The sequence below is a fragment of the Mytilus californianus genome, unplaced genomic scaffold (genome assembly GCF_021869535.1).
Source record: "Mytilus californianus isolate M0D057914Y unplaced genomic scaffold, xbMytCali1.0.p SCAF_1, whole genome shotgun sequence".
In the NCBI taxonomy this organism is placed as follows: Eukaryota; Metazoa; Mollusca; class Bivalvia; order Mytilida; family Mytilidae; genus Mytilus; species Mytilus californianus.
Window position 1 is genome coordinate 59,237,122 of NW_026262581.1, and position 17,644 is coordinate 59,254,765.

General features: G+C 32.7%; 1 protein-coding gene across 1 annotated transcript; it reads right to left on the minus strand.

The window, feature by feature from the left end:
* Positions 1-3,852: 3,852 nt before the first annotated feature.
* Positions 3,853-17,644, minus strand: LOC127704880 (uncharacterized). Its single transcript, XM_052209116.1, has 4 exons — positions 17,465-17,644; positions 10,578-11,743; positions 8,130-8,387; positions 3,853-6,727 (listed from the first exon to the last, which is right to left on the minus strand). The coding sequence occupies exons 2-4, from the start codon at positions 11,659-11,661 to the stop codon at positions 5,505-5,507; spliced, it is 2,565 nt and encodes an 854-aa protein (XP_052065076.1). The 5' UTR covers positions 11,662-11,743; positions 17,465-17,644; the 3' UTR covers positions 3,853-5,504.

Genomic DNA, 17,644 nt, shown 5'->3' on the forward strand with positions numbered 1-17,644 from the left:
ATTACCCTAGCTGTATTTGGCAAAACTTTAAGAATTTTGGTCCTCAATGCTCTTCAACTTCGTAATTTATTTGGTCTTTTTAACTTTTTTTGATTCAAGCGTCACTGATGAGTCTTTTGTAGACGAAACGCGCGTCTGGCGTAAGTACAAAATTTTATCCTGGTATCTATGATGAGTTTATTTACAACCACTGGGTCGATGCCACTGCTGGTGGAGTTTTAATTCGCCGAGGGTATCACCAACCCAGTAGTCAGCACTTCTGTGCTGACATGAATTATCATTGATATCGTCATATTTAAAAGTTAACTGTTTACAAAACTTTTGAATTTTTGAAATACTAAGGCTTTTCTACCTCAGGAATAGATTACCTTAGCTGTATTTGGCAAAACTTTTAGGAATTTTTGGTCCTCAATCAATGCTCTTCAACTTCGTACTTTATTTGGCCTTTTTAACTTTTTTGGATTCGAGCATCACTGATGAGTCTTTTGTAGACGAAACGCGCGTCTGGTGTCAGTACAAAATTTAATCCTGGTATCTTTGATGAGTTTATTTATAGACTTGTGGTTATAGAATATTATTAATATTCACTTGAGTATTATGCTATATTTACATTCCTTGTCAAATGGTATATTTTTTGCACTTGGACTACGCCACTGTGTCTAAACTACATTGGCAAAATATGTTTGGACTCAATGGTATCTAATATCCAGTACGGTGACGGACCGTCAGCAGACAGAGAAAAGGTAGGATTTCTGTTTATTTGTTTGGGTTTTTTTATGATATTGAAGAATATGAATACATATATAACTATTTTCGATTGTGAGATGAAATATTTTCTACAACCGTTCTAGATAAACGGAGAAATAAGTGAAAAGGCACGTCAAAATGGTGAATTGAGTGAACCTTGACTCGAATTGTTTAATTTCTCGTTAACTTGTACACATTGCACGGAAAAAAAGGTACGGAAAAAAGATATCAATATGGTGATTGCAAGACTAGTTACTTTAAGCACCTCAATATTTGTATATGTGTGGCATAGAACGAAATAAATGGGTCATGTCAAAATGGAGGGACCCGGTTTTGTCAATTTGTACGACCCGGTTTTATACTAAAATTTCACAAAGCAGGACCCGGTTTTGCCATAGAAAATAATGCATCATCGACTAACGTAAATTAAACTCTGGCGTTCAAAAGGAGTTGGAAAACAATTTCTTTCAGAGCAAAATTTATTATTTATTCAAATCAGTAAACACTTGAATTCCTGCTTTCTTGGAACAAAAACAAGTTGTAATCTTTCCTATGATCGTTTGAAAATAAATATTCTGAACACTAAATGTTCATTATAAAGCAAGATAAAAAGACAATTGTATATGTACATGCAGAATCGCCCTAGAATATAACTTTTCATGCGGCGCAAAAGATCACAACAATCACGCGTTAAAAATCCTTTTATTCCTACTTGTAACTATCACACTAAGTATAAACTAATACTGTAGTCTCAGGCCATCCAAAAAATGCAATGACGATTATTCTATATATATTTTTTTTATAAATAAACGGTTCTTTTATCTCTCTATTGTGTATTGAATATCGTATATTGACAAATTTATTACATTTCAGTGACGTCAAGTTTATAATTGTCAATATATATAGGATTTTTTTGGACCATTTTATGCTAAAAAAAATATATATATAAATCGTGACAAACTTGATATAATATTTTTATTTTGCCATCAAAAGGTGGGGGGGGGGGGGCGTTCGCCTCTTAGCACCCTAGATCCGCCACTGATACAATATAACTATATCGTATACCATCTTAAAATTTTATAAGAAACAAAAGAACAGAGACACCCGCTAAATTGGATTTATGTGAGTTGAATTATCATGTTTATTCTCAAAATTCACATCAATTGGTATTTTGTCTCGTCGGAATGCAAGACCAAGGGGTGCAAATTCGCGGCGGCTTGAACTATTTGTATGAAGCTTCATATTTCACAAGTAAGAAGACATGAATGCGCCATACATTGCACACAGATCTCTTATGTTAAAAAGTTTCTATCTATCTTTTTTGATTCGAGCGTCACTGATGAGTCTTTTGTAGACGAAACGCGCGTCTGGCGCTAAAACAAAATTTCAATCCTGGTATCTATGATGAGTTTATTCTTATGTTCATTTTCCTTGACATCATCTTTATATTTCAGCGATGTCCTGAAAAAATAATAGCTGTTTTTTTTCAAGTGAATTTCACACTAATAGTTGTTGATAGGATAACTATTTTTGATTGATGGGATCCTTGCAATTTCTGCTTTTCCGTCAGATAGGGTTCATCTTAACTTTACCTCATTTCATGATCAAGGTTAACATTTCGTGGTCCGTATTTCTAATACTACAAGTAATAGGTCAATTATATTTGGTTGTATAATACACATGACTTTTTAGGGTTCATGTGACCTTGACCTTTTTTTCTTAGTTTATTGGTAGTTTTTCTTATGTTTGTTTTGTCTCTGTATTGCTATAACCAAAATTGTTTTTTGTTTGTTTGGCAATAAAGAATTAAGCATTAATGTTAATTTTTTTTTGGTTGGTTTTAATGGGTTTCATCTGATTTTGACCTTTACTTTTATCCTGGTTCATTGAACAATGTCCTTAGCCGTATTTGGCACAATTTTGTGGAATTTTGGGTCCTCAATGCTCTTCAACTTTGTATTTGTTTGGCTTTATAACTATTTTGATCTGAGCGTCACTGATGAGTCTTATGTAGACGAAACGCGCGTCTGGCGTATTGAATTAAAATCCTGGTACCTTCGATAACTATTATGTGATACTTTTAGTTTAACCTTTATTTTACGGTACCAGAATGTTTGGCGGGGTTGCATGCATGATTAATTATTAATGATTATGCAAAATAGTATAAAGTCTTTTTCTGACTGTTCGTCAATGAATGAATGAATGAGTTAATGATAGTAAATATTGTAAATAAAGGCAACAGTAGTATACCGGTGCTCAAAAGTCATAAATCGATTGAGAGAAAACAAATCCGGGTTACAAACTAAAACCGAGGGAAACACATCAAATATAAGAGGAAAACAAAGGAACAACAGGAACACTGAAGTGCAACAAAACGTATAGTAAAGTAAAGCATACTAGCTTCACTCTTTTAATAAATTGATATGGTGACACAATCATACCGCATCTTCTTATTTTTACATCATTACAGACTGAGACTAGTATAGTAAACAAATAAACATTCTACGGTTATAAGATAATTAATGTAATTGCATGCTATAGAGTATTTATATTCCATTTAAACTTAGTTCGAAGATAAGTGCAATAAGGTATACGCTTTGCTTTCGAAAAAGGTGTACTCCCTATTTCGTAAAAGTGCCTGTTTAAAAAAAATTTAACACAAAAGGTTTGTTTTACAATAACATATATGTTGAATTTCTTTCGACGGACAATGTTCAGATGCGTGATAACGTTGCATTTCATAAATTTGTGGTTTCAAACAGAAATAAAACTGCAAAACCGGGTCCTATACAAAGACAAAACTGGGTCATCATGTGAAAAAACAACATTGTCAAAATCGGGTCCTTCCACTTTGACATGACACATTTCTTTCGTTCCATACACACAAATACAAATATTGAGGTGCTCAAAGTGACTAGTCTTACAATCCCCATATTGATATCTTTCTTTTCGTACCTTTCTTTCTGTGCAATGTGCACAAGTTAACGAGAAATTAAACATTTTCGATGCAAGGTTCACTTATTTCACCATTTTGACGTGCTTTTTTGCTTATTTCTCCGTTTTTCTAGACAGGTTGTAGAAAATATTTCATCTCACAATCGCAAATAGTTATATATGTATTTATATTCTTCAATATCATAAAAATAACAAATAAATAAATATGAATCCTACCTTTTATCTGTCTGTACGCATTGACATATATATTGTGTTTTGTTAAAACAAAATCTTATTTATTTGAATAATTTCGAATATTAATTTTAATCGACAAAATTGTATCATTATGGGGTTATTGTTGTTGGGCCAACTATTTTTTTCTTGACGTGCAAAAAGCGAACCATATTGAAAATATTTGTTTTTAACTGCATGCACTTTCCCCAACAGTTATTTCGCCGACGCCGTTTACCGCATAAAAAGAGACATTTGCCGTACATTGTGTAATTTTTTTGTTTTTGTTTAATTAGTGGTTACTGAATGTATAAAATGTATTTCATTTCAACTTATGCTAAGGAAAATTGAAAATAATCATTTATTCTTCGTAGTGGAAATGATTGTCATTTTTGAACAACAAAAAATTGTTCCGTTGGTTGATAACGTTTGATTTTGTCAGTTTTTATTGATTTCCCCTTTTTAAATTTACCTTGGAGTTCGGTATTTTTATTATACGTTTGTCGCTAGATTGATTCAATAAGTTTTTCGTTGGCTCGAGTTGTATATAAATCTACTTCCCAATGGCATTTTTATAAGCAGTTTTGATCATTTATGTAGAATATTTTCTTTAACAAATTTTAAAGAAGCAGAAACTTAAAGTCATATAATATTTCTTTAATAAAAAAGTTTTAAATGTTTTATATACTTCAATTGCTTACTTTTACTTTTAAAAAAACGTGTACATAGACTCTAATCAAAATCTTCAGAAAGGTAATGCTATTGATTTGTGGTCTTCCCGTACATCATTCGCCGACAGCTTTTCCGTATCCAGGGACCTTAACCATGAAATCCTCCGTTAGAACTTCGGCAATTGCACAGATCAGGGGGAAAACCCGTGATGAAAGAAAAGGTAAACACAGGGGGGAAAAGATAGTGTTAAATTAATTAATTCTGAAATAAAAAAAAATAATACATCAAATCATTTCACAACTGTTATGAAATAGTTTAGTTTAATTAACAAATGGGTACGCATGGAAAACATGGAAACATAAAAAATACAAATATATATCGCTCTATCGTCTCACTTATTTTCCACATGTTCCATTATTCTGTGTTGATTGGTTATCAATAAGTAACAATCGGTAAACGTTGGCATACAAACCCGAAAGCTAATTTGCAGGTAAAATTTTCGATCAACAATCACAGGATGAAATATTTTTTGTCGATTATACTGTATTGTTCGTTATAAATGTATTAAAACACGTCCGCAGAGGACTTAGTATAATATATATGCATGCATTGTTTCAATCATTTTCTCAACATAATAATTATCAGAAAATCATTTCATATGACTTTAAAATAATAATATATCTGCAAATAAAAGCAACTAAATTCAGCAATGTTGTATTGAAGAAAGAATTGCAGTGTCGTATGACAATCTTCAGAATGAAAAATATAAAATAACCGAAAATTCCGTTCCCTTATGACAAATAGAATAATTAAGAAATAAACTGAGTTTTTTTCTTATTTGAAACATTTCGCAATTTTGATGATATTTCTGCATTTAATAGTTTTACGAAAGCGATTTAAGCTGTTGATTTATGTCTTATTTATGAATCCAACCAGTCTGAAAATAATAACCATGCTGCTTCATATAGCAGAACATCTTTTGTCCATGATGCTGTTATGTCTTTGGAATCCATTTTGCCAATATAAAAAGTGGGAAGAACCCGATCAAAATTCGTATATGTGTAGATATAGTAACTGCGTCTTCCTTCAGTATTCGGAATATAGATGCTTAATCTATTTGTCGTAATTTGGTAATGCATGATAATTTTAAAACTTGGTTTAATTATAGTTAGTCCATCTCTGTTTTGTAAACAATATCCAGTACCGTCAAATATCCAATATTTTGTTATTCTACATATGAAGCATTCAAATTTTAAATCTTTATAGAACTGCCTGTTCTTGTTACTCCCTACTCCGATTTCAAACATCTTTGTTCCATATTTCAAACCGTTAATATGAGTAAACCTGATGTTCACAACTGTATATATGTGTTCAAATGAAGCAGTTGATAATGGAACGGCATAAACATATCTGTTGTCTTTTCTGTCGTTTAATCTTGTATAAGATGTTGGTCGGTTTGAAAACGTTTTGTTATCAGATGAAATGTATAAACTTGGATGCAAAGTAGATCTATCAAACTGGATATTATTGTCGGTAGACAAAGACATCGAGACAGATATTTTTTCTCGTTCATATAAGGCAAACACTCCAAACAATGAAGAGTCTATTAAAACATTTGTGAATTTGTACAACAGGATTGTCTCATCTGTTTTAGAAATAAACGATATAATTCCCCTTTCTGGTCGAATTCGAATACTGAATTTCCCTCTCATATAATTAGAATTTAGGTCGGCAACAAAAATATTGCCCAATGATAGTGGGCTATTTAGACCATTACCAATTCTTATGCAAACACTATACATATTTCTACAGCTGTATGCAGTAAGAGTTAACATACTACTCTCATGGAGGTAATATGTGTTAACACTTTCAGTTGTCAAACCAAATTCAAATAGCACAAGTCCTTCATAATCACTATCTACGAAGAAATGTTCTTGAAATTTCACAACCAAGTCCAAATTATGCGATTTATATCTTGTAAATTCTCTGTCCACGAAGACACCTTCATATTTGAAAAAATTATCCCTTGAGCCGCATGTTGTGCTATAACCAATAGGAATAGTTGAAACTGATTCGTTGTCAATTGAGCTACAAACAAATGAGCTTTTCGGTTTAGTATTGAATGTGGAATTTGCAACTAAAACTACAAAAAGAAAAAAAAAGACATTTTAAAATCATATTGTAAAAATAGTGACTTGTAAAATAATAACAAAATACGACTAAATATAGTGCCTAATGAGATTTTGTAAGTTAGAATCCGGTTTTAAAACGACCAAACGGATCTGCAATTAGGTTTTAGAATGACATCATTCACCAGCTTCTTTCGTACAGGGCAATTTTGCTTTAAAATGCACAAGCGTGCCTCACATAAACGTGCGTAAAATATACAGTTCGATCTTTTTTTTTATTAAATTGATTCTCCTGCATTAGGTCTGAGAAAAATAACACTGATGAGTCCAATTCTTTAACTGTTTAGGTTTTGCAAATAACAATGATGAGTCCAGTCCTTGTACTGCTTAGCACATATTATTCAAATAACAATGACGATCCAATTCTTTAACTGTTTATTATTATTTTTTTTCAAATAACAATGATGAGTCCAATTCTTTAACTGTTTAGTGTTTTGCAAATAACAATGAGTCCAGTCCTTAGCACATATTATTCAAATAACCGTGACGATCCAATTCTTTAACTGTTTATTTTTTTTTTCAAATAAAGTGAGTCCAATCCTTTAACTGTTTAACTAAGGTAAAATTTGAAAATATATTTGTGGGACCATTTTCGAATCTTCCATAAGCAAAATTAACGCGATTCAAAGTTTGAGATTCTAAAGCCGATAAACGTATTAAATTCCTGCAGAAAATTTACATTGTTTATACATGAACAAATTATGCATAAGATCATAGAAAAATATATTTTTAAAACGCAGCAAAAATGTTCAAAGTAGCACTGTCATGAATTCCGTAGCGTGTTTGTTCTGCGATTTCATGTTTTCCTAGATAACTTACCGTAACACATACCGGTGTATTTAGACATAATTTTTTGTATGATAAAAAAAATATTGATGTTACTGCATGGTAAGTACATGTATTTCTTAATATTAAAAATCACTGATCATCCTTTTGAGATCGTAAATATATATATATATATATATATTATGTCAGACTCAGAATGACGTCCGTTCCTCAAATAGACGTCCAATCTGACGCCATACAAAGTTAGATTCCAAATCGACGGCCGATTCTATGCCCCTCTAATTTAAGTCTTTCTTTCGGTTCACAAATCGATGTTCAATTCTTGGCTGTGACATCACGACTTTCCCCATAAATCATTGGTAACAAATAAATAATCTGCTATTTAATAAATTTGAAACAAAATTTATTATAATTTTATCATGTATGTAAACAGGTAATGATATCAGTTTTAAAATAATGCATTTCCGGGACGGAGGAACTTACTTAAAAGAAGAGGTTACTTACTTTAGTAGTGAAGATGTCCGGATAGATATGATTTTTTTATATAAATACTTCAAGATAAAAACTTACAATAATTACTTGAAATAAACAAGTCTGCTGGTAGCATTGCCATTGCTATCACAATAAATATTGGGATAAAAACTTTGGATGTTCGCTTCAGCCTGTCAAGAAACGTCTCTTGCTCGGGTTCCTCAAAGAATGTGTCGTACATGTAAGAACTAGCCTTTTTCACAGTTCTGATACCTAAATTTAAAATTATCTTTGGTTCAGGACACGGAAAACGCTTCTTTGAAATACCTTTAAGTAAATCATAACCATATACACAACCTGTAAATGCATATCAAACAATTTCAGTTTTATTTCAACACCATGCAATACTACTAAGATTTCCCCAGAAGGCATTGTTTAATTGTCAAAACATTTAATTTGAGTTTCTCACAGATTTAAAGAAAAATGCATTCATATAGATTTTAGGAACTTGTAGTGGAATGACATTAATCATAAAATTTTGTTTGTAATGCACCAACCTAACACATGGCTAAATCATATACCATTCGAAGGCATATTATTCATCTTTTGTAGACCTTGTCTGGTTGATCATTTTTGCTTTTTACAGTTTTTCTTTAACTTCTACAGTTTCGACAAAAAATTCAAAATGAGGTATAAATCGCCATTTAAGAGCAACAACTCTTATAAGACATGAACCGATGGCTATGTTTGCCCTATTTGTAGATCTTGTCTTGTAAATAATTTTTCTGTTTGAAGTTTCTTACTACCTTCTATAGTGCTTGCCCAAAATGACAATTTCGGCCATGTTCACTTATTTATATATCTTGTCTGCTGATCTGTTTTGCCATTTTTACAGTTTTTCCGCATTCTAATTTTCGCCAAATATTTATATTTGGGCCAGGTGAGCTGAAGAGAAAGGGTTAACATGACAATTACTTCTATAAGGAGCCGACTGCTTACCATTTTTTTTTTATGTTACTATTTGAAGTTTCCAGAATAAAAACTCCTATAAGGAAAGACCTCAGTGGCCGAGTTGTCTATGTAGTTTATCACTAGCGATAGCGCGGATGTCGTTATTTCGTACCTCGTTCGTGGCAGGTGTGTTCGATTCCTATCTTAATTCACCCGGGTTACCACTTATTCTGCCTAAAGTCAATGGTTCTCTTACGGCACTTAGGCTTCCTGCACCAATTAAAATTGGTCGCCACGTTATAGCCAAGAGTGCTGAAAGTGGCTTTATACACCAACAATCAATTAATCAATCAAGCAATCCATCCTATAAGGATTCGACATACGATATCAGCCTTGATGGCCTTTTTGTTAATCTTGACATGCTTAATAATTTTTCCAATTTAAAGTTTATAGTTCCTCTTTATATATTATAGCTTTGACGATAATAGGCAAACACAAACAAATCGTCATTTATGGTCAATAACTCCTACAAAAAGTCCACAATGACAATTTCAGCTAAGTTGATTTATTTAAATATTTTGACCTGTTGATCCTGTTTGTAATGACACGTTTCACTTTATCTATTATAGTTTTCAAATAAAAAAAAACAAAACGCAAATGATTGTTTAAAATCCTCAGAAAAGGGCAATAACTTCTATAAGGAGTCGACTGACGGTTTCGGCCATTTAAAATATATGAAGAGCTTGGTTTGCTGATTATTTTCGCTTTTTAAGGTTTTCTCCGTTCATTATAGTATTCGAGATAATAGGCAATGATAAGATAAATGGAGAATGTTTCCATGGGGCATAACTTTAGAACGGTAAAAGAGACGCCACCAAAATTCGAACTTGATCTGTGTTTTGTGGTAATAAGCATTGTGTATAAGTTTCATAGCATTTGGTTGATGCAAACTAAAGTTAAGAGAACAGAAACTAAATTCGGGACGTACAGACGTACTGACGGACGAGGGTAACACTTCGTGCCCCCTCCGCTGCGACAGGTGCATAAATAAATAGTCAAAATCGGCTTTTAAGGGTTAATACTCGTGTAAGGATTCGTCTAAAAATTTTGTCAACATGACAGTAGGTAGATCTTGCCATTCTGAACAATTCTACCACGGTCATATCGTCTTTATCTTTGAAAGGTTTTCAAAATAATAGACAATACTTGCATTTTACGTCTATATTTGACATAAAGGTCATGTTGGTTAACAGGTGGGATGATCGCATATCATAACTGTTGATTGGTAACTGATACCATACGTCATTATGTGATTCCTTTTATTTCATCTTTTTAAATAGATTTCGGAGAACAATATTTCTACTTAAAAACCGATTCTGGTAAAAGTATGTATTTCCCAGTAATTTTTTCTCATTACATGAATGAAATTACGTATTCATGTAGAGACTGTGACCCTGCTTCGTAATTATATTCAACATGTACATGATTCATTCGACAGTGTCTCTAATATTTGATTTAATGAATCAATATAATCAATTACAATACATTTATGAAACCAAACAATAACAACGATAATAATATACAATAAGTTCTTACTAGATTTTGATGTTTTCAAAGAGTCTTTGAAGCCTTTAACAGATTGTTCAAAGGAAGTAACGTTTCCATGTACAGACTGTAAACCTGCTTTGTCATTAAATTCAACATTTTCAAAAGATTTATCTAAAAATTCCTGGATACGATTATTCAATGTTTTATCAACTGCAAGGAACGATTTAATCCCATTATCGGAGAGTAATCTTTCGGTTATATTACAGCATTCCTCAGCGTTCTGAATATATGGGGAAGTTTTCTCTTTTGTGCTTAGAATACTTTCTTCGTGTCCTTTAAGCAATTTGTTGTAACTCTGGACTATGAATTCTTTTTTGAAATTCAACGCATTTACTCCGTCATTATAGATTCTTTCTACATTTGTGCAGAACTTTTCCCTCTCTTTGCGCAAGGAAATATCTTTTTCCTTACAAGTTTTCTCTATGACTTTCACGGTGTTTATTTGTCTTCTCAAAGCTGCAACAGCTGTCTTTAACTGATCTTTGCGTTGATCAATTGTTTGTTTCACATCTTCTAAGTAATGTTTTCCTTGATCTCTGTGGTCGGATAAGGCACAATTAGCACAGATTACTTTTTCACATAAAGGCCCCTTACAAAAATATTTCAGTGGACTATTGTCATGTCCAGCAATTTTACAAACGTTGGATGTTTCTTCGTTCAATTCTTGTACATTATGCGATGAATGTTTTTGTTTGTGAACTTTGCAGCATTTAGAGCAAAAGCATTTATCGCAGTCATAACAACAATACAATTTGCTTACACAGTTTCCACAATTTAAACACTCATTGTCAGGTTTAACTTGAACTTGAATGAATGACGTGAGGTCACGTCGGGTGTTGTCTTTAGGAAGATTGTTAAATTCTCGTTTACTCAACTTATACAAGCCGTTGCAGGTGGGACATTTTATTCGATCTTTTTTGTACAGAGCTTTGAGGCATGCCAAGCAAAATGTATGAAGACAAGGAAGAAGTTTAGGAATACGTTCATGTTCGTTAAATATCTCTGTACAAATGCTGCATTCCAAATATCGTTCTTGTATTTCTGATACTAACTTGCTGCCTCTCGTGCTCATTATTCTACCTCTTAATCATGCATTGACAGTTGGGTTGGCGTTCTCCTGATTCATATTCCTTCACCATGGACAAAAACTCATTCTATAATAATATATAGGAAAAAGAACATATACATGTATGTGTAATACGAGGAGTGTAACTAACTATTGAGTTAGTATATCCTAACCATTTTGTCGTTCTGATAGTTTTTTAATGTATTTTTTTCTGAAAAAAGTAGCCCAAGGCGTTAAAATTGTCATATTAGAGTAAGAATTCTCTTTTTCTCCAATATTATATTAACTGTATGTGCCTGTTCCAAGTCGGGAGCCTGTAATTCAGTGTTTGCCGTTTGTTTCTGTATATCATATTGTTTATTGTTTTGTATATAAATCAGGCCGTTAGTTTGTCGTTTGAATTGTTTTACCTTTGTCATTTCGGGATATTTCATAGCTTTCCATGTGGTCTGGATTTTACTCATTGTTGAAGGCCATACGGTGACATATATTTGTTCAATTCTACGTCATTTGGCCTCGGGTGGAGAGCTGTTTCATAGGCAATCATATCACACCTTGTCATTTTTATAATATTACAAAATAATCTCGATGCACAGGTTCTGCATTTTATAATTTAGTATTTAAATGTCCTTCCTTTTCTCATGAAGTTGTCTATGGGAGTTCTGAGAAGCCGCAAATTGTATTCTTAAAGGGAGATTGTCAACAATTTTGACAGTATAATTCAATATAAATAAACAATGTTTTGGGACTGAAAACATTGTCAAGATCTTGAACGGAATATTGAATAAATATTGTGTATTACCAGTCTTTCGGTTCAATTTTGTCAAAATATGCCAAAACTAATACGATATTGACTTGCACGTCAATAATTCAACCCCATTTAGATCCGTATGCCTGCAACCTTTATTGTGACCACAGTTGGAAATGATTGAGCATTTGCTCAGCAAGTTCAGATATTGAAAAGCGTATCATCTGAAAAAAATTATCCTAAGATCCTACAGAAAGACCAGTTTTGTTGACTGTTTTGAACGTCAAAACAACACTCTTGCATTATGATGCGATGAAATCACACAGAAAAATCATCATTCTATTACTGCAAGTGTTATTGATATTGATATGTTTATATGTATTTATTTATATTTATATCGGTGTCACATGCTAATTGGTAATCCTCGAATGTTTTCTTGAATAGGTATGGCTAGTGCTTCGCTTTATAGTAAAAATACGTGTGAGCAACGTATTGACGTTTAAAATGTAACGTTAGTTACAGTCCGTCATAAAAAGCCACAAATCATTGACACATTGGTCGCCGAGAAGTGAAAATGATGAAAATTCTTAATAAATACAGTGATAAAGTCAAATTTAAGTCGATGTATGTAGAAAATAACAATAGTGCACACGCTGAAATGTCTCGCCTTTTTACTGACCATTGATTTTATGTTGATTGTCCTAAATATAAAGCTTAAATTTACTTCAAGTATCACATAATCTTAACATGATCCAAGAAAATGAGGTCAAGGTTAGATAAACCAAACCGAAAATACATGTACACCTTACAATCATTCCATACACCAAACAAGGTTGACCTATTTCCTATAGTTTCTTAAAAACAAACTTAACCAGGAAAACTTAACATTGACCAATGAACCTCGAAAATGAGGTCAAGGTCAGGTGAACCATGCCAGACCGACATGTACACCTTACAATCAATCTTATGCATTAAATATAGTTGACATATTGCTTATAGTATCTAAGAAACAAACTTAGCCAAGAAAACTTAACATTGACCAATGAACCATGAAAATATGGTCAAGGTCAATGATACCTGCCACACAGACATATACACCTTACAATCATTCAATACACCAAATATAGTTGATCTACTGCTTATAGTTTAAGAAAAACAGACCAAAACATAAAAACGTAACACTGAGCAATGAACCGTAAAAATGAGGTCAATGTCAAATATAACCTGCCGGACTGGACATGTACACCTTACAATCATTCCATACACCAAATATAGTAGACCTATTGCTTATAGTATCTCTGATATGGACTTGACCACGAAAACTTAACCTTGTTCATTGATCCATGAAATGAGGTCGAGGTCATATGAAAACTGTCTGACAGGTACAAGGACCTTGCAAGGTACGCACATACTAAATATAGTTAACCTATTACTCATAATAAGAGAGAAATTAACATTACAAAAAATCTTAACTTTTTTTCATGTAGTCACTGAACCATGAAAAAGAGGTCAAGGACATTGGATATATGACAGACGGAAACTTCATAACATAAGGCATCTATATACAAAGTATGAAGCATCCATGTCTTCTACCTTCTAAAATATAAAGCTTTTAAGAAGTAAGTTAACACCGCCGCCGCCGGATCACTATTCCTATGTCGAGCTTTCTGCGACAGAAGAAATCACTTGATTTATTAAAATCTGTACAAATTTAAAAGACATTAATTGGCGAATGTTTTCCCTGCATGGTTTCCTTTTTTGTTTAACGTTCTTTGGTGTCAAGTTTTGATTGAAACGATTCGCAAGAAAACCTCTATCGGATATAACTTTGAAATTGGGTGATTTGTATGTCCATTGTTTTTACTGCTCTTACGTGTCCATCCTTGCCAACTAATTATTTATATACAATGGTTAACTTCCAATTAATTCTTGGCGAATCTTCGTGTATTTGAACCACATCACCAACTTTGATAGTCTGATTATTATGTCCAAAGTCGTGTGGTATTTTCTTAATTATGTAAGATATTCTTTTTTCCATCTTCGTCTAAAATGATGAATAATGTTATGCTGATCCTGTAAACGTTGATTTAATTTGTTATAATAAGTCGGTTCAAATTCAATCAAATTGTTCGTGATTGTAGACGGATACAGTAAACATCTTATTCTCCGGCCACAAAGAAAAAAAAAGGTGTCAATGGTTCAGTTTTTTTTTTACATCTTATGTAACGTACGTTGCCAGAACACCTAAACAGCCTTTATGAAAGAAGTAGTACCCGCATACAGAGTAAAAACATCAAAGTTAAAATAGCAAACAGCACGACTTTTGACTCTTCAAAAACTGATTAAACATGTTCACTAGTCAAATATAGAATAGATACAGCTGGCGCTGCTACTATTAGAAAACCATTAAGAAGGACACCAGCAGCATTTGAATACAAAGACAAGAAGAACATTTATAAACAGCTCGAACATGGCATATTCAAACTGTTTAAATCAGCAGGGGCCGCAAAGCAACACTGTCCGGTGCTGCTTTGATTTCAGGAAACTTAATGACCTGACCATAAAGGAGGTCTATCCGTTGCCCCGAATAGATATGTGTCTAGGCTGTATAGTGTCTGTATCTCTATTTAGTTGTCTTCAACTTCAGATTGATTATTGGCAGAATATTGGAAGAAAAAGATCAGCTTTCATCACAAAATATGGATTGTACGAGTACTGTAAAATGTCATTTGGGTTGTGTAATGCACAAAGCACCTTTCAGAAATATACCGGTATGGGCTCATTTTCATAGGATTACAGGAGGAGGTCGCCGCATTTGCCTCAAAGAAATTAGAAAAGGCTCAACAAAGATTTAGCGTAACAAGAAGAGAACACTTAGCCATGGTAACATTTGTGTACCAATACAGGCACTATTTACTGGGTTGAAAATTAGTCGTCAGAATTGACCATGGGTCTCTCAAATGGTTATTTGGATTCCAAAATTCACAAGGGCAACTACCCATATGGATCAAAACCTTATCCCAGTATTATTTTGAGATACAACACCGTCCCGGTTTAAATTCAGCTAAGGACGTGTAGTCTTTCCAAAAAGAAGACAAAATAACAAATAACATGCGTTTTGTTTCCTTTAAGAAAAACTGACAAAACCGATGAGTAGTTTTTCCAAAGTCAGAAAATTATTTTCCTTTTTCGCTATAGTTTTTGTCGTATTTGAGCGATTTAGTTAATAACCAATACTAAGGGAAAAAAATGTTCAATGTTTTACAATAAAACCATCTAAGAGTAGAAGATATGAAATGTATTGTTAAATAACAGTTGCAACTCAAATTGGAAACTTTTTCTATGAAGATAATTGAATGAGCATACAAAAAAGAAATGCTTGAAAGTCAATTTAGGGCAAAAACAGTCATATGAAACGATTTCTGGTGATTTTGTTTTATTTTTGTTTTTGTCCATGCGTAACAGTTAAATGATTTGATGTATCATTTCTTTTCTTTCAAAGTCGGTTTCTACTTTCTTCCTTCCACGTTAGTATATTTTTCTTTCATCACGATTTTCCCTCCGTACTTTCGCTGTGAGGTTGCTAAATTTTCAAAGAGAGGTTTCATGGTTAAGGTCATTTTATACTGAAAAGCTTTAGATGAATTAGAGTACGGCAAGACAATAATTCAATACCAGTACATTTTTGAAAATTTGGATTAAAAGAAATAGAGAAAGTCTATGTATGCGTGTTTTATAGTAAAACTTACCCTTTCCAGTTTATGGAACATATTCATCTTTTTGTTAAATTTGAAAAATCATATGACTGTTAATCTTTAATCGAGACAAAAAAGAACTGCCAATAAGAAAAAGGAGGTCTAAATCAACTAAACAAATTAGAGGAAAACGATATGTAAAACTAAAAGCATAGATGAGCAACACGGACAACAGGTCAAAGAGGAAAGGTCCTCCGAAACTTAGATTTGTTAAAAATTGAAATTCGTCCACGTTGGCATATCTTTGAACGAAATCTATTTCATCACCATGAATGTATTATAAATAGTTTTAAATAGCAAAATATACAAAATAATATATAAAAGAATCAAGAATAGACATTGCTCCAATTATGGTCCCTCAAATAATTGAAATAACAGTTAAACTCGTTTATCTTTATGACACGTTTACCTTTGCATTTACCTGTGCAGTTGAATCAACTTTTACACTTACACACACATGTATACATGTATGTATGTCTTGTATGCTTTTTTTAATTTTAGTTCATTTATATGTTTTGGAGTTTAGTGTGACGTCCATCTTCACTGAACTAGTACACAATTTTATTCAGGGGCCAGCTGAGGACCACCTCCGGGTGCGGGATTTTATCGCTGCGTTGAAGACCCATTGGTGGCCTTGTCAACGTATATTTGTTCCGCCTAACAGAAGTTCCACTGGAAACTTTGTTATAAACAATGTCATAATATCTGTTCCTGTTGGAACAAATATTCTATATCATTTATTCCGTTAGGAACATTTTCTGTAATATTTATTCCAGTGATGCTAGTTAGCTTAACTAAAATCACAAGTGTGAACAGAATTACAATAAAAATGTTTGTTTTCTTTTAATTATGAATATTCATTTTATAATTAATTGGTATCATTTCAATGGAAGTTGTAGTAACAACTAATCATGAACAAAAATATAAAATTGAATATAAAAGTTTTCATCGCTTACCGCGAGTTTTACTGTAAAAAATATGCATATTCATAAAATCCTATTTCTGAATATTTTAAAATTTGTCCCGAAGTTCAAGATAAACATGCCGAAGGTGCATGTAAAATATTTCTAGATTTAATGTGATTTATTGGAATAATCCCCCTGATTTCCGACTTCCATCCTAGTTTTTATCATCTCATTTGACCCGCCCAGTCCCTTTTCTTTGACCATCACACCTCGAACGCTCATGACCTTGTCCTTACTCCGTCTACGTATACAAAACATAAGGCAAATGGGTAATCGAATGTGGGAGAAACTACACTCACTCAGAGAGTAGTTTGATACATTATTTGTAGTATATGACTTACTGTGAACTTTTATCTGTACTGGTTTGTTGTTAAAATGTCCTCCGAATAGATAAGGTCGTCCAATGAACATGTTTATCAAAGTCTATGGAAAACAGTTCGTACAATAACAGTTACTAATCAAACAATCAAATTAAAAATTAAAGGACCCATTTAGAACATATAAATCAATACACTTCACAA

What these genes read in the sequence shown, in the direction of transcription:
- LOC127704880 (XM_052209116.1), bottom strand. Translation starts at nt 11,661, where the DNA reads ATGAGCACGAGAGGCAGCAAGTTAGTATCAGAAATACAAGAACGATAT. An exon ending in TTTGAAAACATCAAAATCTA is followed by an intron (nt 8,388 to 10,577) that starts GTAAGAACTTAT and finishes ATGCATTTACAG; the next exon opens with GTTGTGTATATGGTTATGAT. An exon ending in GTTTATTTCAAGTAATTATT is followed by an intron (nt 6,728 to 8,129) that starts GTAAGTTTTTAT and finishes TTCTTTTTGTAG; the next exon opens with TTTTAGTTGCAAATTCCACA.